The sequence below is a fragment of the Cyclopterus lumpus genome, chromosome 21, assembly GCF_009769545.1.
Source record: "Cyclopterus lumpus isolate fCycLum1 chromosome 21, fCycLum1.pri, whole genome shotgun sequence".
Lineage (NCBI taxonomy): Eukaryota > Metazoa > Chordata > Actinopteri > Perciformes > Cyclopteridae > Cyclopterus > Cyclopterus lumpus.
Genome location: NC_046986.1, coordinates 10857832 through 10884449, shown reverse-complemented (window position 1 = coordinate 10884449; position 26618 = coordinate 10857832). Strand labels below are relative to the sequence as shown.

Sequence of the window (26618 nt, the reverse complement as noted above, 5' to 3'; positions counted from 1 at the left end):
TCTCATTGAGTAAAATGGAAGTAATGGTAGAAACTGTCCCTTAATATGTTAGTTGTGATCACATATTTCACTAAATGCACATTAACTGAAAGACAAGCCAGAACACAATACAAGCACACCATATAAAGTGAAAATTAGTTTATTGATGTCGTATGTACCAAGAAATGTTTCTCTAATTCACAGGAGGTGGAAGCCATGATTTTCTTGCAGTCCAACGTGTCGCTTGGCATACAGAACACGGTGTCGTGCGTGAGAAGAGGAAAGGAAGCACTTTGAGTTTGGCTGTGAACGATCCCCCGTTCAGCCTCACATTCATACGCGGCGCTGAGCCCCCGACTCACACAAGTCCTTGTCATAGGCACTCCGACCGTCTGATGGACCGGCAGTGAGGTGCACGTGTAGCCGACCTGTGCACGCTGTGCGTGTTCACATGGAGCCTCATGTCGCAACACACCGCCAGAGTCGGGGACAGCGGAAGCAGCGTTCCCCTCGGCCCGACTTGATTCGTTTGCTGCTTTTCATTCAGCAAAATAAACCCGGCCTAGCTATTCTACTTAGTAGAAAAATGTATACAGTATAAAATGAACAACGGTATTTAAGTAAAAAAAAAAAAAAAAGAAGAAGATATGCAGTTAATAAGCACATGTATAAAACGTATTTATACATTTAAAACCTTGTCACCCATTGAAGTTCAGAAGACAAATATAGTGCTTTTATCTGAATTGTACAACAGCCGTTCCTGCAGAAGAGCTCATGTACATGGAAACAGGCAAGTTATACTAGCAAAAATATAAAATGCTGGAAAAGCAGTACACATTTGACTTCCATAGGTACATGTGTGCATGATCTGCAACAACTACATTAGATTATTTCATTTTGAAAACAGACTTTTCTTTTAATTATAACTATAGCTTCGAGCTTTTAGTGGTAAAAAATGTTAGGATTCCATTTTGCTCACATACCCAACGTTTCTTTTTGACATTCCCCATCTTTGATTTAAAATGGTTTGAGCTGAAGTTTGTTAAAACATTCCAGAGAATCAGTGATGAGAGGAGAATCAGGAGCTACTGTGTGAACGTAGCTCACCACTGGCACATCAGTCAGCACTCCTGGCAGTCATTGCTGTGGTTGTTGGTGTTAACACATGAATGTCACGTCACGGCACCAAAAGTGTAAAAAAGAAAAGAAAAAGGAAAAGGGTGCTCAGGGGCCTGAGTGACGAGGTTTATGGGATGCATGAAGTTAGAGAACAGAGCTGATACCTCAGCAGACAGAGTCCGTACTGACTGGCAGTCTCCCGCTGCGCCGGACCTCCTTCTCTCTCTTCTCTCTCTGTTTCTCCAGCTTCTCCTGGGTCTTACGCAAGTCCTTCAGCTTTTTCTTGATAGTTGAACGGTCGCTTTGACCTGACACGCCGAGTGCCTGAAGCAAAAAGAGCACAGCGTTGGGGCAAAGTAATGCTGCCATATTCTGGCCACAAGGTGGCAGTTAAAGGTTGACAATGTTTGACTAAACAATTACTGCTTTAGCTAGGAAAGAGGCCTTGTATGATTAAAATAAAAACATCATAATACCATCACTCCTAAACTATCATTCCATTATTATACAGTTAATTCAAAGAAAATTATTATCCTAACTATCATGCTAGGCTGTATTTAAAACATTTTTACCTTCAACTTTTCACTGTCCAAGTACAAGAGCTGTTGGCCGTCCACTCCCTTAGCTGTGAATTCAGGCGTGTATTGGTCCATATTCATGCCCATCAACCAGTGACACACCTGTTGATTGGTCCATTCAGAGACGGGCCGGTTCTGCCAATGATACTCTTTCCCTGTGGCCACTGGCTCATCATCCAAAGTCTACAGAAGACACAGACAATGCAAACAGACAAGTAAACATAATGTCACTTTAGCAAAGAAAATCACCATATATTGATGGTCGTTAAAAAACTTTAAATGCATTTTTCTGAGAATTTCTGTGCGACATTGTGTTTTACGTCATATGTTGTTGTACACTAAAGGAAATGATTGCTGATGTCTAGTGTGGATGACTACCAAACATATACAGGTATATAGTTGCTGCCTTCCTACAATGTGCAATAGCCATTCGATGCCATGGATTGCACTGTATGTGTTTGACAGTGTTGATCCATGTTCCTAAAGCACAGTTAAGTGACGAATGGTGAAATGCAAACATGAATCATCTTTTCCGTCACATTCACAAAATCACTTAAATAAATGCTGTTTGAAATGATTTCTTTCCTGAGTACATTTGTATTTCTATAGGTGGAGAAATAGCTGAAAACCAGTTCAAAGAGAAACCAACTGCAGTAAATATCAAACAAACCAGTGTGCAGTGTCTACATTTCCCAAGCTAGCACCAAGAAAACAAGCGTGCAATGACAGCATAATATCAATGACATTCTCAGATACAGGTCTATGTGTTTTACTGAGAGCGATTTGGACTCTAGGAACTATAATATCAGAGGAAACTGCTGCTGAAACGCCACTGAGCAGGCAGCAGAGCAGGCAGCATCGTTCTGTGGTCTGCGGAAGCTCGTAAAGAACATGAAGCACTGGTCGACGGTTTGACCGGCTGAAGTGCAACCTCCACAGCTGATCTAAGGAAAGCTAAGCCACAAGACAAAACCACACACACACACACACACGCACACGCACTTCAATTCCCTCTGCATTCGTGATTCAATCTCAGATGTGAAAGGGGGAACGGCTAAAAGAGCATGCTTGAGAATGTCCCCTTTCAGCTGCATCAAGGCGTCACACACAGCTTTTGTGACTGTGCAACAAGGAGAGCACTCACCTCACTGGAAGAGAAGATTAAAGTGTGTGAGCGCCCAGACAGATTGGGTTCAGCAACTAACCCAGAGATGTCTGAACTGGGGTTGGCAGGGTTAGAATCATCTATGACTGAAAAAGTCTGGAACAAGTGGAAACAAGGAACGCATTTACTAAAGCAACACATCACCAAACAACAGCTCTATACCAGGAAAAGCAAACAAATACAACACTACAGCGGTGAGGGGTAAGTGCAGTGCTGTTTCCATAAGGACTGAAATGATCATGCCACATTTTTAAAACTGTGATTTAAGAGGCAGCAATCCAAGTGATTGATTTGAGCGATGAGTGACTGTGATCTTCAACACACTATGAAGCACAATATTAAAAAGGCAATTAAAACCAGTCCACCACCAAAAGTACATCAACAACCTCTAAACTACAGCAACTAACTATATTGTAAACACACAAAAACAAATATGGAGTAATGTTTTTTTAATTTTTTTGAGTAGGTGATATGAGATTTCTTATTTGATTCCTCAAGAGATTTTTTTAATTTTTTTTATGTAGTCTAAAAGCTAAACTGTGGCTTGTTTTTCAGACCCACATGTGGGTATATTTGGAATCAGGGAATTATTACCCAGACTTGCAGGCTATTGCATCAGCTATGTGCAAGTTCATATGAAGTTTCATTTCAATGTAGCGTAAGAAATGCACTCTAAAAACATGTTGCACTATACAAGTTGGTTACAACGTGGCAGTTAGTGTTGATGTTACACACAAATCTTCAATCAAACTTCCTATTGGCTGGTGCAATAAGCCCTCAAAACTACTTTTGGCTCCATCTGTTTCCTCTAACATAAGCTATGAGGCTTTCTGAATGTGGATACATGGAAAATGAGATAACATTAGTTTCCTATAACACTACCACATGTCAAGTTGAAAAGAAAAGGTGAATTATTCACAGGATGTGTGGGAGTGAGGAATTACAAATCACAGAACTCTATTTGTTAGTAATGCGCTATCGTGGCATCTAAACTCAAAAAAGGGTATAAAATGCGTATACTGTACCAAATCTAATGAGCGACTGAATAAAGAGGACCAGGAGAGATTTGTCTGTTTAAAGGAAACACGGTTCAGTGAGATATTTAGTCCAGGCAGCAAAGCTCTGTCAAAAACTACCAGAATGCACACAGCAACAAAGCCAGCACTTTTCTCTGAGTAATCGTTTTATTTGTTCAGCCTGTGTCTTGAACTCATTAAACAGCTTCGAGGGAACAGCCGCCTGACCACAGCCTGTGTGACAGTTAGCCACTAGCTTCTCTGGATGCACTTTATATGTCACTATTTGAAAACTCACTGAAAATACATACAAATCCTTTCCTGCTAAAGCTCTCTGGCTAGCATATGGATCCAGTTATTGTTGCCTTCGCATCATGTATCTTATGCAGAGAAATAGCCATGATGGCACATGTCTGGATATTGCCTCCTGTTGCGTTTCTACTCGTTTTACTTTTTCAATGAAGATAGAAATATATTAAGATGACGGAGGACAGACAAGGACTTCTACAGCTGGCCAAAATATCTCAATACTATACAACTAATATCATATCAACGTTTCGCTGGATGCTAATACTCTTTATGTCACATATTTATCCTCACATAAAGTTACAAACCTTATTCTTGCGGTCCTGGCTTTGCTCACTGCTGGTCTCATTGGCCACGTACGGCAGACTGCTGCTGGAAGATGAGGGCTCTCTGTCCCTCTCTTTGTCTCCAAACCAGGAGAAGGGCATACAAGTCGGGATGGAGGTCATTGAATCGGCAGGAGACAGGTTCCCTCCTGACTCCTCCAGTAACTCTGCTGATCCCCTGGACATTGGAGAAATAGGAAGATTCAGTTATCCACACTCACCTTAAACATGTGAGCATTAAGACGGTTCAGGAAGTGATAACTATCAGATATAAGAGAAAAAAATACATTAAGATTTGGCAACAAGAAAGTAGAAAGCCAGTCTTGTGTAGCTCAAAACTTACATCCATGAAGTACCATGGCTTCCAGTAACAATGCAGTAAATGTCTTAGTGAAGTTTAGCTATTTAAAGTAAACAGGCCTTTGTTTGTTTGAGTAACATTGTTTCCATTAATAATCCAGTTTTAAAAAATGTATCTCTATGTGGCACTTGCACCAACAGCAACATGAAGCAACGGATAACTCCAACAAATATGTCACAAAACATGGAACCACGACAACTCAATAACTATTATATATTTGGAACCTTTAAATTGTTATAAATTAAGTTAAGCAATCACTAACCTGCTGTCCAAAGATGCTCTCATAGCCTCCTTGTCATGTTTTTTCCCTTTGCCACCTGACTTCCGGAGACCTCTGTTGATGACAAGTACAAATATTTTTGTTAGTACAAAAAAGATGGTATCATTGGAGACGAATGACAGTGATCACGAGTCTTACCCAAAGTCTGGAAATCGCCTTTTAGGTTTCCCCGCTGATGAGGACTCATTTAGTTCCTCTGTAATGAAACAATAGGCTCAGTGACAATGGAACAAAAAGTGTTGCTATTGTCACCATCACGTTTTGGTCTACTCGTGTACCTTTGAGCTCTTTGCTCTTTCCCTTGGACTCCCTCTTCTTGACATTGCGCATTAATCCAGAGGGGGAATGAGGTGACAAGGTTTCTTTTGGAGAGGACAAAGAAAGACTTCCACTGCTCTCAATACTGTCTCCCTGTGATGGTGAGAAAGACGGGCTGCTGGAAAGCGCAGCCATACTCCTGGATCCATCCCTAGTCTCTCCGGGATCATCTTTTTGTCCATTCCCAGGATAGCAGACAGGCACCGGAAGGGACAGGCTCTCCTGGATGGACCTCCTCCTCCTGGGAGATTCCTGCTCCTCCTCTTCTTCGGTTTCCTGTTGGGACTAAAATAATTATGCACAAGGACAATGCAAGGAGGAAAGGATAAAAGCTTACAATAAAAAGCTCCGCTCTAGATCGGCCGAGTCATGTACACATTCACACACTCACACACATTATAAAAAGGTGCATTATTGTTTTGTACAGTAAAAAAAGACACTCAAGGATGTTCCCTTGTGTTGTAGAGCAGCTGTGAGTATCTTAAGGCCATACCCATTTTTTAGGAGAAGTGCAGTCTCAACAGTACAGTGAGTTCTTTCAAAATGTTGCTTTGACATTGCAAGAAAACAGATCAGCCACAGAAAAAGTGGCAGTCAAATTGTCAGCTACCATCACTGTAAAAAAAAAAAAAAAAACTTTTCAGCTCATATTCACAAGGTTAATATGTGCTCTCCTCCTTCTATAAAATGGAGAAACGGGGTGTTTTGTCACCATTAGTTTGACCTCAGATATCGCAGTTTGAGCATGAATGACATGCCTTGATACGGTTGTCATAGCTTACATCTGGCCTCAGGTGGCTGACTGTTCACTCCAATCAAATGATCAGTCACCATAACAATGTATCACTAATGGATGTTCCTGGCTGACCTGAGAGTGACTTGAAGGCACTGTGAGACTCTCCTTCAGTTTGCTCCGAGATGGAGGCTGACGTTTGGCCTTCTGAGCCAGCAGGCCTTTTGCTCTGTGTGCACTGGTGTCCAAGCGCTCGGTCTCCGGCACCGACTCACTCCAGTCTTGTTCTACACAGGAGGACACAAACAAACAAACCCACCAAATAAGTCATAAGGCAGTGTTCATCATTTACCAGGGTCACTGGAGTTTATGATGTGGGCTTGTGAATGTTTAACAGATCACACAATTCAATATAACACGTTTTAAATTCAATTTAATTCAAGTAACTCTTTGTACCGAGTAGTGAGTCAACAGATTGTGTGTTGGCGACTGGGTCTTGGACCATTAATCTCTCGTCTGCTGCTGAGTCCTGACCCCTCTGACGCTGCTCGTCTGAGGCCCCTCCGGACTCCAGGACAGCTATCTGTGGATAAAACAACACTCATTGCTTATTTCAGTGTCTCTGGCAGGTCTGCTGTGGTGTACATGCATTTTACTTTCAAGCTGTGGTCTTACCCTGTTCTGCAGGCTCTCCAGCTGCTCTTTATACCACTTGTCTTTTTCATCTATAATTCTTTTCAGCTCTTCCTCTTTCTTCACAAAGTCTATCTCTCTGAGGATGAAACAAGGACATGTGGTTTCCCTTCAGCTTTAAACTAATTCTTTATTCTTTAGTTCCAATTTATGTGGTTATCACTATACCAATGAATTACTAAATGTAAAATCAGATATTATACGTTCAATTAACAATACTGAACTTCCATGGAAAATAACTTGGTTTGTTGGTTTGCGAGCTCTTGTTTGTTTTAAAATGTGTTATGAATTGACTTGAGTAAACCACTGAATTCAACAACAGTGAGCCCTCCTACAGTACAGCATTGCATAACTCAAGACAAACTTACTTCTGCTGGTAGTCCTTGAGCAGTTTCTTGGCCTTGTTGTACTTCTTGTCCAGGGTCTCATGCTGGGCCTGAGTCTCAGCTAATTGCTCATTCACAGTCTTACACAGGCCCTGGGCTTCCAGCCAGTAACTCTCCAACTTCAGGATTTTGTCGTTGCTGTCCTCAATCTTTAGCTCCAGTGCAACCTCCCTTGCTTCCCACAATGCGCTATCCTCCTCAGAAGCCATTAGCTGTACAGAGATGGTGACATGTTACTTGTGCGGGCTAAATTGAATTTGCAGGTTGGCCACCGGCATAGGACAGTCTCTGTGTTGCTTGTAGTATTAAATAGTAATTTAAAAGAACTAGGTCTCACATTGTGTCTGACCCTGTTTTCTTCAACAGCATACTGTAAATGCAACAACAATTCACATTCTTCTATATAATCTAAGAATGTGGATTGTCAACAGCTTAAAAATAATATTTTCAATAACTATCTGAGGATTAATCATCACTAATTGCGAGTACATAAGAGTTAGAAGTTCAGAGAAAAGGCTGCTAGGAAACCACCACTCAAAAAACAAGAGGTTCTGTATCAGTACAGTATGATTACTGATGGCAGAAACTTCAGCTAGCATAAAGTGTATACATGTCTATTGTTTGGATTATATATCAAGGTACATGGTATTTACTGTATCATACATGTATTTGTCTTGTATGTTATGTGAATATCTTGAAAGTCAATAAAATGTTAATTTCATCTGCGTCATACCTTTTCATTTAGTTGATCTATTTCTGCTGCAGCAGTGCTGTGTTTGAGCTGCAGCTAAGGAACACAAATAGGAAAATATTCAGTTACACCCATTGCTGAATGTTAATCTTTGGTTGTCAATACAGAATGCTGAAACTTTGATATGTACTGTATTTTATATCACATGAGACTGAAAGTAATGGTCAGGGTAATACCTCTCTGAACTTGAAGACCATCTGAGAGCTGTCCATGTTGGTCGGCATAAACAAAGCCTCAGTATCAGGCAGCTCAAACAGATCTGCGTTCCGGCCTGGAGAGAAATTGGAGCACAAAATTCTCTCATCCACCCCGTCCTCCTCCTCATAGCGCTCCTCCTGAAATAAGACATCACACAAGGCATCACATATTGCAAACATTGACACACCCTACATGCCCATGAACACGCTCGGTGTGTGTCAACAACAAGCCTCCTGGCACAGTTCACCACAGCCTGGAGGGGAATATTGTAATCAATAGATCATAACCAAACATTGGAGAGTTGCTTCACGGGAGGCACTGCATGAGTTTAGCTACACGTCTGTAGCACATCCGCAGCATCGAACACATGTTAGACTTAACCCACCAACACACACTTTGCATAACCAGAGTCACTTTGAAACGGTGTCCAGTAGAAAGTTATGCAACATTGCCTTTAGGTAAATCCCTCCTATATTCTCTGCCCAGTGTCTCCATAGTAAAACAGGAGATTAGCTCCTAAGACATCAGAAAACAAACGTTTCACAACTCTGTCAGACCGGCTGAGGCCGACTGTGACTTCCAACACAGCAGTATGGTGACACGTGGATTGATTCACAGCCAGCTTTTCATTTCCTGGTTGAGCTGGGTGGGATTGGAGTAGGTGTGGCTAATGCTGTGTTTATGTCATGTCAGAGTAATATTAATAGCCTACACATCAACATCCAAGCCATAATTATAACTGGAATTGTTCTGGAAGCTCCAATAAAACCAACTTGGCACTTAATCACACATAAGTTCCTGAAAACCACACAAATATGGAACGCTCAAATCAACCAATTAATCCCAAATTTAATGGATATGTTTTGTTAAATCTCTTTCTGTATGTGTATGTGGGTATGTCTGTGAATGGATAGCCAACTGAATCAAACCAGCTTGTCAATGATGGGCTCCGGGTACCGGTCGTCTTCATTCACTCTTCACCCTTTCTCTAACTGGGAATGTGGATACTGGCAGCGGAAGAAAGCGGCTGCTCAAAACATTTGGAAATGAAACTATTAACTGTCAATACCACAGAGTGAAAGTCCTGCATATGAAGAGTGAAAGAGGCATTATCAGAACAATACATAACATTTAATTAACATCTGTTCAAGGTGGAGCTTGCTGGGTAGTTGAATTAATAATAGAGCATTGTGTTGAAATGCTGTGAGTCAACTCTGAATCTGCTCCGTAACCAGTAGCATTTCTTTGTCAGGTACATGTAGTACTACAATGTAGTAGAAGTACACAGAAAGAAATGTACAGTTGAGTTGCATATTATTATTTTATTACTATCTGCTTTAGTTATTTTGGGGAACAATGAGTTAGAATAGTAACATAATTCCTTAATTTTCAGATCTAAACATAGTAATAAATAGATTGCTTTTAGGTGCCCTTTTAGTTTACATGGTTGAGCAATGATTGGGCATTGTAATGAGGTCCTGTCCAACTAACTCACCTCCTCTGTAGAGTGTTCATAGTGGTCATCCAGGTGTTGCTCCTGGTTCTTCTCCTGCTCTAATGTCTCGCTTATGAGGCGGGCTACCTCACTTTGGGTCCCTGGCTTCTCCCGTCCAATCATGAACCTGTTTTTTAGAATGCAATAGAAATAGCTTAATGTTACTTTTATCTTGTCTTACTTGCAGCCGGGAAATGCAAATGCTGAGATGCAATTAAGGTTAGACGCCGTTATGTGTTGCTGTTTTTAATTCAAACCATTTACATCCCACAATACTTTGTGTTGCCCATTTCACTTACACGAAAATACACACAAACAATCATTCATGGCCTCTGGACTCAACAGATAAAAAGACTGATCTGTTGACCACTTTTAGCTAATTATGATAACAGTGGCTCTTCTGGTAATCATATTCAATAAGGTTGATTTTAGGGGTCGATGAGATGGGTTTTGAGCTGACCTCACTGTGCCTTTGGTGTTCTTCAGGACTGTTGCAGCAAACAGTTGGGTGACGCCCACAAGACAGATACCATCCACCTCCACTATCTGGTCATTCACCTGTATGCTAGAGACACAGATAATAATAGTTAGAAGGTTAGCAGGTTATTAAAAGTTATGCACCACCATCAGCACAGAAGCAAAGATCAAAGAATACAGTAGTCCCAATGTAGCTGGCAATAAGACAACCCTAAACATGCCTGGGAAACAGAAGTAGCAACTGTGTTCTTTAGCTTCCTCCTGTGGTTATGAATACATCTGGTTGTTTGTGTGTCACTGGGCTCTGGGAGAATGAGCAATTCCTAAAGTGTGATTTAAAAGACTGTTGTGGTGGTGCAGTGAGTGGATACCATGTTTCTGGTTATATACACAAGCCACTACCAGTGACCCTGTAACAAGACTTGAATGTGGGTTGTACAAAAAGGAGGAAACAGTTCTCTAACTCACCGTCCATCATTCTCAGCTGCTCCTCCCTCAGTTATGGTTTTCACAAAAATTCCTAGCTTCTCCAGACCCTGGTCAGCTCCCACTCCCATTCCAATGATACTGATGCCGAGTCCATTGTCTCCTGAATGCAGTAACATTAAGAGTTTAAAAAGGTGCACAAGAAGAACTGCATACAAATAGGCTCAATACCACGTTTATGCCTGTGGCAGATAAAGATATAACGGTTATGTATAAATATATTATACATAACTGATCACTAAATTGTTCAAATACACTATTCAAAGTCACTACTGTTTGCCTTTATAGGGCTCTGCTTATTGTGCATCTAGGTGAAAACAGGTTTTCACCATTATGTAGTGTTTCTCACACTTTGCTCATCATGACTGAACTCACCTTTCTCAATTTCCACAGGGAACACATCCATCTTCTCCACTCTCTTTTCCAGCTCATACTCTGCAGAGGCTGCGACTGGATCCACGTCATCATTGCGCCGATCATAATCCTCATTGGAGAAGGTACTGAAGACCTGTGTCGGTCAAAATATAGTGCATAGCTTCAGTATACCACATTCTGTGTCCTTAAGAAGTCAGACAGATTTATGTTGAGGGGTATCTTTGGAATCTGCGCAGACATAAGCGTATCATTTTCCCTTTTGAGTTCTTATTTATCTTGGCAGGGTGAACAAGGACGCATTTTTCATTTGAGAGAAATTGCATGGGGAGGGAGAAATACACTCATATGTTGGACCGTTACTCGGAACATTAAAGTGCCAGTGCACTTCGGAAGCACACTTTAACAGCTGCTAAGGGACAGCAGAGCCTTTTGATGATGATTTGCATTGAAATTAATTCTTATATTTATCACTCTGTTCATTATTGTCACGATAGTGTCTGAGAGAGATAATGATCTTCAGTTTTCTTACTGTATAGACTGCATTGTCAACTGTAGCTATGCAAATTATATATTTTTAATAGATGTAAATCAAGCGACACTGAGGCCCTTTTCTCTTTCATCACAGTTTTAAGAAGTTGTGAACTTTGCACGCAGCCCTCGCAAAGCACTGGATGTGTCCCAGAGGCCATTTTATGGTTGGAATTAAAAAACACACACACAGTACAGCAGAACATGAGCAGCATGGAAAGTAGGGCACAGCTGGGCAGAGCTGAGCAATGGATGTAGCAAAGATCAATGTTCGGAGGCGACAAGTGTTGTCAGCAGCACAGTTAGAAGACAAATAATAAAGAACAAAAATGAATCCCATAACCTTCTGACAATGGGCATTACTCAGTACTCTACACCAGCCTTTAGGTTTATTACCCTACATTAAATACACTAAACACTATTTACCTTGAATACCAATGATACCACCAAACAGAAATGTTATTCTGAATCCACTCTAAACAACACTCCCAGGGTCAAGCTGAGGTGAGCACTACACTATTCAGCATAAAACAGACTGGGGATGACCATTTGTTGTGGTTCGGTAAGTACATATTATTAAGAGTATAAAGTTGTGTCAGGGTTAAGACAAAATTAGCAACAGGGCTGCAACAAACAAGTATTTTCATTATTGATTAATCTGCTGATGTTTTCTTTAGAAAACACGGCAAGGTGGCAAATTCCAAAGGTTGTTCAGTGTTTTCCACAGGATTTTGTGAGACTCTGGTGGATGGACCTTGGACCCTCTAGGTGGGTCGAGATGCATGCTCCTTCAAGAGGAATACAAATAAAATAATTAAATAGGGGTGTAACGGACTGTTGTCGATTCGTGATCCGTACAGGATCCCCCTCGCGACACGGCGTGAACCGCAGATTAACTAATTAATTAATTAACTACAGTTTAATGTGAACCACCAGTGTGAAATTAAGTTTTCCTAGCGATCGTTATCCGCCATCATTCAGTAAAAAGTATGCGATCAGGACATTTATGCTTTCTGTTCAGCTATCCCTGATAATCGTACATTGTAAACAACCAATCCATATTGAAATTGCCAGGCGGAGAGCTAGTAACGGTGGCACCACCGCTGACGGCTAACGTACGTACGTTCAGTTACATTATGATGTGTTCAGGCTCCGTTCAGTGTAAATGAGCATTGGACCAAACTAAATTATCATATATAATCTCGGAAAATATAGTTTTGGGGAAACACTTAAATAAACAGTTGTTTGATGGGGATATTAGAGAGATAAGTATGACCTGTTTACAGTAGCTCTAAGCATCTAGTGAGAACATTTGTTTTAATCAATAAACATAGTCTTTTATTTCCTTATTTCAATTATGTGTCTTTACGAGGAAAAACTAATCTGGTGACTACAACAAAGTAAAAGGGTAACATTTAGAATTTCTTATGTTTACTCTGACTTCAGAGCAGTTGAGAGTTTCTTTTCCAACGGTGGAAAAATAAAATAGTCTGGAGCCTTGTAGACCAGGTGCTGTAATCAATATCAATATAATCAATATGGATCAGCAATCTGCAATTAGTATTGGTGGCAAAAAAACATGATCAGGGTTCTCTAGAAGTGATTGACCGGGCTCCACAACTCTATTTATATTCTATACTTGATACCTGTTGGTGTCCTGGTGATCTTTGAAGAACGCACTGGAATCAGAGTGTAACGCAATAGACTTTATTCTTCATGCAAAGAACACAACCCAAGCCATTCTCCAAAAAATGACATTGTCTTATATACTGTGGCTTACATCGCTTTTGCCCTTTCAAGCTCTTCCTCCGTTTTCCTTTGAAATCACAGGTGTGTCTCTCTTCCCGTCGTGTGGGTGTGGGTGTGAGTTATGTTTGTATGGTTTCTAATGTGTGTATTGCATGTACCAATGTGTCATGGTCAGCATGATCTTTCTAGTGGGAGTTGAAAGCCTTTTCCTGATGCCGCCCCGCATAACGCAACTCTTTCCTGTCACAGCTCGGATGTTGTTATCACATCACAAGCAACTTTGCCTTTGCTTGCCTTTTCCATGAAAGCCTTGCTATACTCCCACTATGCCTCTGTGGTAGTAAAGCCAGCCTTATGGCGCACCTGCCACACCTCCTCAGAAGTTTTTCGACAAGAGGCTTTGTTCCTAACGAAGACAAACAAGCTGTATAATAACCCAGTCAGACCACACTATATTCAGACTAGTTCTCAATATGCAGAGTTCATATATGTGAGTTTCAAACATTTAGATATAATTTAACATTTAGATATAATTGATGGTGCTATTATTTTCTTTTGTGCTGATCCGTGACTCTAAGCCGTGATACGATCCGAACCGTGAGTTTTATGGACCATTGCACCACTATTTGTAGTTGATTCCTCAAGTCTCGACATGCTGTAGGATCTAGACCTCAGTCTTGGTTGCCTAGAGTGGACAGTTTTGCTTGATTACATCATACATCATCATGGAAAATGTTTTCCATGTTTTAATGATGTATTATAAACTGGAGTATTTCAAACAGATCATAATTCCCTTTCTAATATCTAATTATGTTGTTGTGGAAACTTCTTCAATAAACTGGATTTATTCAAGTTTCTCACCAACACTACATTTTTACGAAATTACATGTGAACAAATCACGATAACGTTACGATTTACCTTCACCCGATACTCATTTTCACGAAACAAGAGCCTGAACGCAGCATCAAAATGTGCCAGAATGGAGCCTTTGTTTTTCTCGTGTCAACACAGACTGGTTGTTTACAAAGTAACATTATCAGAGATCGGCGACTAGAAAAGCATGAATGCCGGTCCTGATTGCATATTTTACTGAATAAAAAAAGCTCTGTGGTGCAGGCAGGAATGCTATTCATTAGCCTCGACCCTCCATCAACCAGAGGGAGCACTCCGTCTGAATCCTCCTCCCTCCGTTTATACTCGTTGCGATAGGTTTAGAGAATAGATTTTAGTTTATGACCCATATATTGTGGAAGACAGGTGTCATATTTATCACATAGCACCAAAGAGCACTGCACACTTTTTAATATAACCAACACACATGTTGAAGCTTATTTTGCATGTCTCTGAACAACAAGCTTGAAAGTGCCACTATAAATAAGACCGACAAAGCTTATCTAATTTCGGCAGTTAAAAATGAATTCACAGAACTAGAGCAGACAGAAATTCCATTAAGGATGAAAGACACTTTTTTAGTTTAGACTTTGGAGACTTAAGTAATTAAGAGATGAAAATGTAGGCTAATGGAATATAGGGAGCAACACTGCATCCTTGGCATAAGCTAAGCAGTAGCAGTCAAATTGGCCTCTCCCTTCTACTTCCCCACAACTCCAAAGCTGGACTTTCCTGTTGCCATGGAGTCACAGGCATTTTTAAAGCAATGTCCTGCTCTTTTCAGAAAGCTAATCACTCAAGCACTGTTTCAAACAAAAATGTCTTCTTTAGCCTCTCCCTCACAAACAAGCCTCTACATCCACGCTACTTTGTTTTCATTTTAAAAACGCATATTTTTTCTACATTCATGCCGAGAATCTGCATGACTCCGGAGTTTTAGAGCCAATTAAATGGAGACGTTTGAAAACACTACCGACGCCGTTTCTATTTGAAGATTGGGGGTGCGGGCAGAAACGGGGGCCTTTGAAAACGGGGACGCAGACCCCCATGTTTGCTACTTAACCGATCGAGTATCAGTGGTTAATTAAACATTTACAATGGATTACATGTGTTATTACAGGAAGATATTGAGTATCAAGCGCAACTGTTTATTATTGAAGACTACAATAATACTCTGTTGTACTACCTGTAACTAAGCGACCAATCAAGTTCCTGTTTATATTGACACCCTCATTCCCAATATACGTGAATGGTCATGTGATATTAATTTTTAGATGCGTTAGTACGGACGGAAATTATTTCTAAAACGGTGCTGAACGGTGCTTATGGAGGGAGATCATTTTCAAACGAAAACATAGTGTGGGTGTAGCCTCAGTGAGTTACAGTATTATCACTGTTTCCAGTTATCACACTAAACAGACATTTTCCTTTATTTTTCAGGACATGCCGAGACCACCATCCGCCCGACTGACTAATCCAACAAGAATGAAAGATCAAAGAAGAACTAACAATTTTTGCTAAAATGTATCCAGAATGGGGTCTTTCAAATATTCTTTTAAAACCAATTGACCTTTTGCCACCTGCTGCTTCTTAGTCAAACTGTCAGAACTACCATGAAGCCCACTTTGTCACTAACTGCACTCCCGGCAGAAGAGGTGGACTACGTTTACATCGTGATGCTTGGTGCTCAAACAGTCAAAGTTGATGGACAGTGTTTTCCTCATGAAACATTTTTAAATAAAGATGCTGGCCATATTATCTACCAGGAAAATTGTTTTTGTTGCTGCTGTTTACGTTCCTCATCATACCTCGGCTGTTTTTGTTTTGTTTGTCATGTGTCTGTTGCGTTACAAATTGGCTACAATTGAATTTTTTTGTGCATTCCTGCGTAAAAGTGAACCTCCACATCTCCTGGCCACCAAGACAGAAGACAATGAAATTAAGGAACATCACTGTTCCTATAAAGCAGTGTAGATATTTATTGACTGTTACAATCTTTAAAAAGCAAAAGCAGCATGTGTATTGAGTAGTAACTTCAGCAGTTTGCGTAGCATAGAAGTGCTAATGTTGGTTAATGATGTGTAAACGTACTCTGCTAATGCTAGTTCCAAAAGGTACGGTTTTAAAAACGTATACCTCCTTCCATCCTCTCCAGGTAACGAGCATCATTATACCACAACGTTTAACCAGGACTAGCTCGAAGTCCATAAAACAAGCCTGAAAATGAAGTAAATCTAAAACGATTGCATGAAAGTTCATGGAGCAGTATCGTATAGTATAGCTGCCGGACCTGGCCGATGTTACGCTAAGATTGGCTAGTCTACGTTCAATGGGCGGGATTTAGCAATGGGTCAATTTCTCCCCCTAAAGTATTAGTCACTGAGGTTGTGATGTGGGTCAACTGGCTGCTATGCCATCTTCATATTTCCATTCCCTCCAACAGCAGCAGCAGCAGTATGTGTGGGCCGTTCATCCATCTTCAACAACTGCAGTGGTCTGTCCTCTCTATGTGCTCACATGCACAGACGCACACGTGCCCACACCCAAACCCAAACCCTTCCCATCTTTCACTCATTCCTCTGTGGGAAATGAGTCAGCAGCTGCGAGGAAAAGCAAAGGGCTGACCACTGGATTGGGGAGCTTGTAATGCAAGTACAAAATGACAACAAATCCAAACAGGCTGTGAAGGCGAGCTGGGGCAGGGGTGGTGGCCTGGCACAGATCATTTAGAGTAATTAGGGAAGTTTTTTAGATCCTGTGTAAACACACCAGGAAAAAGAATAAAAAACTGTACTTCCTGTGTGTGCATGCCCTTGGAATTATCAACACTTTGTCAAATACTCTATGATTGACTGTAACTGAAATAACGTTTATGTTTGAAAGGTTAAAGTATGACCTACAGCAGGAAGAGGTGGAGTCTGAGAGGAGAAGAGTTCCATAATGGAATTGCATAGCCAAAGGAGTGCAAACAAGAACAGGTTAAACAGGTCTGAATATAAATGGAACACAATAGCTACTCTTGTGCTGCGAGGGTAGCTGAAAACTTTAACACACAATTACTGCTAATGTTCAGTAAAAACACACAGCATCTTCTAATGCGTTTGTCTGTAATCACATAATAAAAGCGTTAAAGGCAATCACAATCAGCCCCAGACTTATCTCAAGCTAAGTTGTTTAATGAACAGCATTGAGCTGACTGCATTAGTATTCCGCCCAGTTTTGTTGGATAGTCACCCACTTGCCCAGGTGGCGGGAGGGAACTCAGAACCCACAAGGGGAGGGCCTGTCTGCTGGTTGGATGAGGGTGGCGACTTGTCAGACACATTCCTCTGCCCAGCAGAAGAGCTATCTCAGATAGGAAATGGAAAGCATAACACTATGGGATGGGTTGGTTACAGGGGCCGGAGTCCAACTGTAGAGTATGCCCTCTTTTACTTTTCACTATTCACATGAAACACAGATAGAAGAGCAGAAGATTGTGTCAAGCTGTAATTAAACCTACACTTTACAGTTTATGTTAAGAGTAGGGAAAACTATTCTTAACCTCCACGATTCAGAATAAATTCACAACTGCCAAAAGGATTTTTGTACGTTGTTGATAAAAGTTTTGTTGAAGGAACGAAAAAAGATGAACTCAACCGCATGAGCGCAGTACAGCACCAGGAAGATGTTGTTTTTTATCTTGTAGTTACTCGTAACTTAATAATTAGCTTTCCATCATGAAAGTGAAGTATTTTGCAGATACGTTATACCCTACAATCCAGAGACTTGCTAATATTAGGTAGAGTGGAGCAAAGAACTCCCAACACTAACAAACAAGATCAGCTGACCAACACACACTGCAGCACTTTACACAACTGGTTGGGTAAAGAAAACCACTCCTTTCATGCAAATGCCTGTAAGCTTCTGTTCAAGACTTCTGCAGAAACACCATGAAATGCTTATTATCTGGCTCCACATTAACATCTACAAACTGTACTCTACCTGACAATGGTGAAATGTCCACAGATACTAAACAAAAGTATTATTGCTGGCACATGGGAAGCCAAACTGATATATACTTAAACATTGACAGTAATCATCTACAGCGCAAACAAAGAACGCGGAATTCTTTCATTTAAGATGAACTCACTTTTAATCTTTTACCACGCCCTGCGTGTTTGAGAAGACACAATGTGTTCTCTTGACCAAACACTGCTGGTCGTACTTCCTGTGACTCTGCGAGGGTGGGGCAAAGAAGCAGGTGTAGATTCTCTTTTCTGACATTTTCTTTTTAGTAATGGTGAACTGGTTTTGGACTCCGGTTCCAAATATCCTCATGTGCGACGTGGCACACAAAATACAAGTCAACCTATCTAACGATCCCACATAACTACTCAAAAAAGGACTGTGCAGTCTTTATCCCCAAGCAGATAACACGCCTACTGTAGATAGCGTTAATCATTCAATAACTCTTAGGTTTTGTCCAAACCAGTTGATGCAAACATGTGAACTCCTCAAACTTTCTCTGAATAAAGTATGGTCTTGACACCAATATTACAGGCCTGTTTTTTTATTTGCAGTAACAGAGGAAACAGCCTCTTCACTAAAACCAAAGATATGATCAGTATAAGCAGTAGTGCAATTATTATACTGCTGATACAGCCAGAGGGTATAATAAACTTAGTGGCAAAGCAGCAAAGGGATCGCAGCAACTCAATGTCCCACTAAACATGATTGCAGTGCCTTTTCAACGACACCATGCCGTATTCTAGCTTTTTTCTTCCTAACATTACATATTTTGAGTATATTTTTAAAATCACAAAGCAACTACATCCTAAACGCATTCAATTAATTTAGCAACAATCAACATTTATTATTTGGCTTGACAACATTTACTTTTAGGATTTATTGAGAATGTGTGCACATCCTCACCGCTTTAGAAAGGCCCCTTCAACCACTTTTGTTTTTAAGGGGGGATATATGCTGAATATCTCCTTTACTTCAACAAGAGGACCTTTCTTCCACACAAGACACCTCCTCTGTCAAGAAGATTTGTGTTACGTTGGGACCTAATCCCAGAGGCACAATGCACTTCCTCTCTCCTTGTTAGCTACAACTCAAGTGTGTTCAATCCCAGTGCCAGCTCTGACCAGCAGACTGTGGAGAATGATGCAGTGCCGGCAGGAGGCCTTTGTTTGCCAGGCAACAGGTAGAAAGGTTGGCCAAAGGACATTTGTGTGACTTAATTGGCTAACATGCATACCACGTAGCCTTGACCCCATGATTTTAATCCAAGCGCATGCCATTGTTTTGACAAATCTCTCTGGGTTCTTTCCAGCCTGTCAATTGCATGCACTCGTTCATGCAAATACATAAAAATCTCATTTAAAGCTAAATTTAAAAGAATGCTCAGACTTTTTTGAACTTGCTATTTATCTTAAGCTTTCACTTGTTAATTTGTTGTTTCATACCTTTGTATCCTTTACTTTCCCCTGCTGATCATGTAGGTGCTCTCACAGCAACCTAGTGAGTAGAATAGGGACTGGGGAAAAAAGCTTGTCTGAATTCTTTAAACACTGTACATACTAAATAATATTACGTATTTACTAATTACTTACTACACGCTATTAGTCCATATCATTTAATGAGAACTGAACTGAATTGTACATCTAAATGTACTTGCATGACAACTAAACCTTGCATCAGCTCTGTATTTTGCATAAAGTCTCCCTCTTATGGTTTTATGAGCAGTATTTGCCAAACAGACACAGTCTTCCACATTGTTTGTTGAAAGCTATAAATCTGTGTTTATCTATGTCATAGCTTCACTTTAGGCGGAGGAGGCACACTGTTGTTTGTGTCCACTCTAGGGTCAGCTTCTGGTTCCCTCTCCCAGGACCCCCAGCCAGGATGACTGGGTTGGGGGGTCCACACCCTGAGATAACAGTGCATTTTAAGGCCTGGATAAACACTGAGCTATGTAAAATTAGTTTTTCCCTGCTTACTGATGCTGATTGTTTCTACGAACTTATTTGTTCAAGGAAGGATAACATGAATCATATTTAACAGTTTATTTGTTGATGCTGACACTGTACATAAACCATTTGGAACATCCCGAGCTGAGATGGGAAAGTATGAAAGCACCAACAGTCCTATTTGAAAAAGGTCAAAGTCAAAGTTATTCTGTCAACCACCCAACTCTACAAACCCAATTGTAGAACTTATAACTAAAAGATATATTACATATCTTACTAAACTCAAATGTAAAATTTAGAGAAAAAAGACAACAACAAAAAAAGGTTTATATCCTTGGACATTAATGGATTGTAGAAATTCCCCAGCTGTAATAACATAGTTAGCCATGTCTGTAAAAGAGATCGCATGGTTTATACAATCCCTACATTTCTTATGTCCATGTTGGAGAGAAGTCAAAATTCCCTCATGATTCCCCAACAGAGGGGAACTACTCTCAATGAGTAAAAATACACATGCAGTGAAGTGACTCAGAGGGAGCCCAGATTTCTTTACTGTACTGACTCAAGTTTCACAGTATCTACCTCACTCCTCCTGCTTCTACAAGCTCAATACCAAAAAACTATGTTGCCAGCTAAAGTCCCCAAATGTCTCCCCTCTTTCTCTTGTGGGGTTAACGCACCAGGTTGAAGCTGTCAAACTACCTGCCTCCATGGTCACAAAGATTAAACAAACCATAGCTATTACAGTGCAGCAGCAGTGACGTAAACAAAAGCACTCATTCTCAGCCATGACTAATTTGTCTTGAGTCTGCAGGGAAACACCTAGATCAGACATTTGCTGAATCAGTACTGACGATGGTATATAATGACGGTGCTGTGCAATGTTTGTAGGTGCTTGAGTTTAGCAGCAATAGCTCAAATGGAAACAACACAACATATACTACTAACCTGTATGGGGTTTGTGGAGAACTTGATTTTCCTTTTTGGGAGAGGCTCCTCCTCATCCGACAGACCAGTGGTCTCGTAACAGTCGTCATAATCCCTATACATGTGATCGTTCTCCTCTTCGTCTTCTTCATCCTCCTCCTCTTCTTCTCTGAGGACCTGGTTTACATCTCTGTCATCCACAAATGCTGCATTCTCAATACCGTACACTACTGGTGAGGCTCTATCCAGGATGATCTGGCCCACCTGCTCCTCCAGCTCAGTCTCCTCCTCTGCAACCTCATCATCTTCCTCACGATAATCGTCACCATCTTGATTCACAACTGAAATGTCTTCCCGTCTCTCCCCTTTCAACCCAAATCGCTCATTGTTCTCTAAGACTTTACCTTCACCCACGGCCTCTGCTATCCTTTGAGTCTCTTTTGAGACATCTCTTGTTAAGACTTGATGAGCAGGGTTACAGCTCTGTTTTTCTGTTGAAGAGGTTCTTTTCAGGTTTGTTATTACGTCATCTTTGGGGCTTTTCACCTTCTTTTCCTCAAACACATTATCTTCAATGTTCTCATCCTCATTCTCTTCACTCCCTGAGGACTCATTCTGAACCACTACTAGTTCTGCCCGTACCACGCCCACCCCCCTGGAGTCAAGAGATGCGGTCTGGCTGGAGGGCTTGTCTGTTGTAGGACTCTTGGCTTTTTCAGGGTATTTAGCCCTGTTGGTGTTCTGAAACCCACCAGCTGATGGAAGAGGCTGCTTCACATCCCTTGGGGGCGGACTATGTGGCTTTCCTTCATCCCCACCAACAGATGTCCTACTAAATCCATCACTGGATGATGAGGAGTGTGTGTAGCCATGGCCGACTGTGCTTGATTTTTCTGGTGAGAGGGGTTTGTGACCAACATCAGTTGTTGGAGAATTAGATTTTTGTGCTTCATTGGTAACTGGGATTGGTTTAACATTAGACGTTGGTCTGCTAATGGCGCAAGCTGTCTGGGATGTATTCTTGTTAGTGGCATCAGTCACAGGGGTAAAGTTGGTGGCTTCTTTAACAGGAGAAGTAGTTTTGTGTAAGCCATCTTTTGTTGGAGAAAAAGACATTTGTTCAGTGGCACTGTGTTGTTTTGCAGACGCCATTCCTCCCTTTGCAGACGGTGTGTTGTTGTCTTCTGAGTCATTCTCTGCTCCATAACTCTCCAACCTTTTGGACACGGGTCCTGCATTCGATGACACTCTGGACCCATGACTTTTCTCACTATCAGCCTTCTCATCCGGTTGACATTTAACTATCGATGAAGGACTTTGCTCTGATTTAATAGTGGTTTCAGAGGATCCCGATACCCTCCTTGTGCTTTTCCCCTCATCAGAGGAACTTCCGAGGGACAAACGATTTACTACTCTGTTTGGAGACTGTTTGTCAGCAGCAGGCTGCTCTTTGAGGCCTCTTTCAAAGAGTTTTCTGGTCACAGAAAACTTCTCTGCCAAAGACACTTTGTCAATTTCAATATCTTCCCCCTTAGGTGATTTATCTACATGTTGTGATTCTGGGCTTGTGGCACTGTTGAGGTTAACTTTGTGAGTGTTGACTGGAAATTGCAGCTTTGTTGGGGACACAGCTGACACTTCGGGCTTTAAAGTCACTTTAATCTCTTGGCACTCTTGTTGTTGACCATCCATCTGTAGGAATATGTTCTTTATCTTGCTCACTCTGTTCCCAAAAGGCCTCCCCCTCGAGTCCTCCCGGGTGTCACTGGAACCATTTGCATATGATCTGGAATCACCCTCAGATTTTGACCCATCAAATGAACACTTAATGGCATGGAAGTCAGACTTGTATGCATTTCTGTGAGGGGATGCGCTCCTCAGGGTCCTCTCGCCTCCTTTGCTTTCCGCTTTGAGCATTTTTGCTTTTTGTGACTGCAGCCCTATTAGAAAAGCCGGGTTTGGACTGGAGAGACGGATGCTTTCAGTTGGTGAACTATTATCCCTCAACTTTACGAAAGCGGTGCCATGGGGTCCGGTGGAGCTTCTCTGGAGTTGTTGTCAGAGCTACACACTCACAGGGAAGGCATCTAAAGAGAGAAATGGCTGCCGTTATTGGAATAATACATTAAATATATTAATACAGAGACCGGACACACTTGTCTCACTAAGCCTAACGTCCGTATTTAATACGTGTCAAAAACAAAACGCTCTCTTTCTGAATGCTAATCGAAACCGCACGACGGTTGTAACATTAAAAAGGTTAAAAATTAGACGTTCAGTACAGTTCACACCCCTTTTGTGTGCATCTCGGTGGTTGTCTGACTAACGTTAACATGCGTTAGCTCGCGTTTGATCACATTGTTCCGACGTGAAAGTAAAGTTAACTTTAACCAGCTAAAAGCTTTAAGCTAATTGTAGTGAAGTCAACCAAGTCAAACGTGGTTAGTAACGCTGACGTTAAAAAGGGCAAAACAAAGTTAAACTCGCTGGGCCAGCAGTTCAACACAGCCCGACGGAGAGCCTCGGTCTGAACAATTCATTGTGGCGTTTCAAGTACGAGCCGCTGAAAATGTTCACTCCGACTCACCACACAACAGCAAAGGAAAAAAAACAACTTTGAAAAGCTCCCACCTCCTACTTGCTTCATCGTGTTAGGCACCGAAAGATGGCCCACGGCGTCCCACTTTTACAGTATCAAAACTTGTCCCTTCTTCTTGCTCACCGCCATCATTCCCCGCTCCAGCAGCGTTTCCCTGCGTCCTCCTTGCACTTCCAGACCTGTCGCGGACTGCGCGCGCACACGAGCCTGTCTGTGCTGCGCGCCGCGGCCGACGAGAACAGAGAGATGGCGGGGACGCGCACACATTCCAGGACTGTAACCCACCACCCCGCTCCACCCTCCTCTCCCCTCTTTCTCCACAGAGACACGAGGAGTTGCAGGAGAAAGCCGTGGGAAAGAGCTTACTTTGTATTTGAGCTCACCTAGACCTCTGCATGGGCAACAGTCCACATCTAGACCTCAAAAACAACTCGCTTCACTGCGCATGTATGGATTGCAACCAAGACTGTAAAAGTTGTACAGTAGACATGGAGAGGGGCTTTTCAACTTTGCCCCTATTCTATGCACTGTTTTTCACTGAGAGATTGCTATCTTTATCTATATATATTTATATACTTTAAGTTGCATAATGTCTTCTCTGGCTCTGAAGGGAGTCCTGGTGACGTCACGGTTATCTTGGTTTAGGCTTGACAGAAAATCAATGTAATAAACTGAAAAGGAATTTACATTGAGGAGGCAGATAAGAAAATATGCTGGAAAATGTAAGAGCCATTGCATGTAATATATTTCTTGGCCATGGACGCTTCTTTTTGTAATGGAAGTGCAAAACCACATTTCTGGAGTAGAGCTTTAGGATACTTTGCTGAAACAACAATTTCCAAATGGTGTAATGTATAGGCACACAATGTATGGGAAATAGACTATACCAACCATGCAGGGCAGCCAACTGCATCAGTGCCACCAACCCCCAGGGGCCCCAGAGCCGGGGTCAATGGCTTTTGGTTATCTGATTAATAGACCTTTTTCAATGAAGATATTTAGACATATTACTCTCATAGTAGGGAAAGCACAGTTGAAAATGATTAAATCAGTGATTAAATTATTTTAAGCCGCTTCAGACTTGGTTTTAGCCTAATGCAGCCTTGTGTGTGGTTGAATGCACTTTTTAGTATGTTGCTATGGATAAAAGCGTCAGCTAAATAAATGTAATGTAAATGTAATCTATCACACTGTCACACTGCCATGGCTTACTGGGACATTGAATAGAACCCAGCCATTGTTAACACCTCTACTGTAAAAAATGTCCAGATGTTATGAACGCCTCACAAGAGTTAATCCTATAATGGGACTAGTCTTACTTCTCAGATGTGTCATGTGTATGATGTGTATTATTTTGTATTACATACAGTGGGTCTGGTTTATCTATTATTGTAACTCTAAATGTGCTCTCAATTTAAGTATAGGCCATCAACAGAGTTCCTATACCCTGAATACATTTGTGTTTTGGGAGATTTCTTCTTTACTTATATTTTTTTACTTAACTGAGTTCATATGCAGATCATATCTGTTAAAGTGATTTATCAAGACAGAAGTATAATGGATGAAAATCAGATCACAGAGAAGATATTCTTTGATCTTGACTGAATATTTTAATGTGTTTTATACATTTTATTCATGCATATATATAAGATGATGCTTTTAAAATACACTTTTTAATAACATATTTGTTAGGTTATTGTTATAAAATACAAAAAATAAATTTATAAAGTATATTATCATAGAGTATAAGGTTATGTTTGGTAAAATCATCATACATTCTGAATCTAAACTCTTTAGTGACCACGTTAGGAAATAAACATGAGGTGAATTATGTAACACAATGCAAAGACCAATGTAATTATTGATACATACATGAACCAGACTGCAGCAAGAGGCCTGAACAGATGGCGATCTATTTCAGTAGCATGACCATTTTTCAGTTAAAATTTTAATTCCATAAAACATAAAATATTGAATCCTCAACACTTTGGGGATATTTTTCTTCCACATTGCCTTTGCCCTAAATTATTAGTTTGTGAGCAAATTCTAAAACCTAATTATATATTTTTGTCCATTTCAGCCTATAAGAATTGTTTTTTTTTTTACATTCAGAGAGATTTCTGTGGAAAAAGTCAGATCCTCAGGCATTTCCCCTGGAGTTATCTGCCCTCACATTCCATTTGAGACATAGTTATCTGATGAGGGTTATATATAGCTTTGTATACGCACACATGTACATCATTTAAGTAAGTGTTTGTTTGTTTGTTTGTTTGTTTGTTTGTTTGTTTACACTGTACATAATGGCTTTCTAATGTGTTCTGTATTCATGAGTTTTATGTAAATCTATTGACATTTGGGTCTGGGGAGCTGCGAGTGAAAAGTCTCAACAGTGTCAATTCTTTGACTCAGGAATTTGGACTTTGATCATTCAAGTAAGACTCCTGTCTTCTCCAACACATTTAACATCTCAATATTTTCATCTGACAAGAAACACATACATTTTAATCGAAGTTTAACCTAGAACATTCACTATATTAAACTTAAGAGTTCTACATACCACCGGTAACAAATAAGTTTCCAAACGCTCATCAGAATCTGAAATTATGATGTGTGTGCACATAAGGGCTGCATGTGTCTGTGTGTTTACCATTTCCAGCTTGCTGGATCATCTCCTAGCAACTGTGGGTCTGAAAAGCCATATATGCACAGTCAGTGGGCTTTCTCCCAGGGGTAACAGCCAAGCCAGTGCTCCCTATAGCAACCCTTCAAACAACATAGAACGAGCACGTCAAACTAAATGGAAACAGGAGCAGGTGAGGAGCAGGTCAGAGAAGCCAGTGTAACCTTTGAGACAATATCTCAAACTCAATCTAGCAAGGCACAAATAAAAGAACAAAACTGTCTCTACACTTGGTGTTGTTTTT

At 40.9% G+C, this 26618-nt stretch overlaps 1 protein-coding gene across 5 annotated transcripts; it reads right to left on the bottom strand.

Moving 5' to 3' along the window:
* Positions 1 to 123: 123 nt before the first annotated feature.
* ppp1r9ala (protein phosphatase 1 regulatory subunit 9A-like A) lies at positions 124 to 23909 on the bottom strand. 5 transcript variants are annotated; one of them, XM_034561628.1, is made up of 20 exons: positions 23727 to 23907; positions 21117 to 23182; positions 11043 to 11175; positions 10650 to 10770; positions 10165 to 10269; positions 9705 to 9831; positions 8188 to 8346; positions 7994 to 8047; positions 7243 to 7472; positions 6857 to 6953; positions 6638 to 6764; positions 6317 to 6468; positions 5409 to 5724; positions 5269 to 5326; positions 5113 to 5184; positions 4472 to 4667; positions 3867 to 3911; positions 2821 to 2937; positions 1671 to 1859; positions 124 to 1422 (listed from the first exon to the last, which is right to left on the bottom strand). In XM_034561628.1, exons 2-20 carry the CDS (start codon positions 23010 to 23012, stop codon positions 1264 to 1266), a joined length of 4353 nt encoding a protein of 1450 aa, XP_034417519.1. In that variant the 5' UTR covers positions 23013 to 23182; positions 23727 to 23907; the 3' UTR covers positions 124 to 1263. The 5 variants fall into 5 exon arrangements, with proteins under 5 accessions (XP_034417519.1, XP_034417520.1, XP_034417521.1 ...); XM_034561629.1 differs by having other exon boundaries at positions 125 to 1422; positions 23818 to 23891; XM_034561630.1 differs by lacking the exon at positions 3867 to 3911 and having other exon boundaries at positions 125 to 1422; positions 23727 to 23909.
* Between the last annotated feature and the right edge of the window lie 2709 nt (positions 23910 to 26618).

Excerpts from the sequence above, each read along its gene's own strand:
- ppp1r9ala (XM_034561628.1), bottom strand. The coding sequence starts at position 23,012 with ATGCTCAAAGCGGAAAGCAAAGGAGGCGAGAGGACCCTGAGGAGCGCA. Across the intron at positions 8,347-9,704 it reads ATGAACACTCTACAGAGGAG|GAGGAGCGCTATGAGGAGGA; the intron begins GTGAGTTAGTTG and ends GTCTTATTTCAG. Across the intron at positions 1,423-1,670 it reads TGGACAGTGAAAAGTTGAAG|GCACTCGGCGTGTCAGGTCA; the intron begins GTAAAAATGTTT and ends TTTTTGCTTCAG.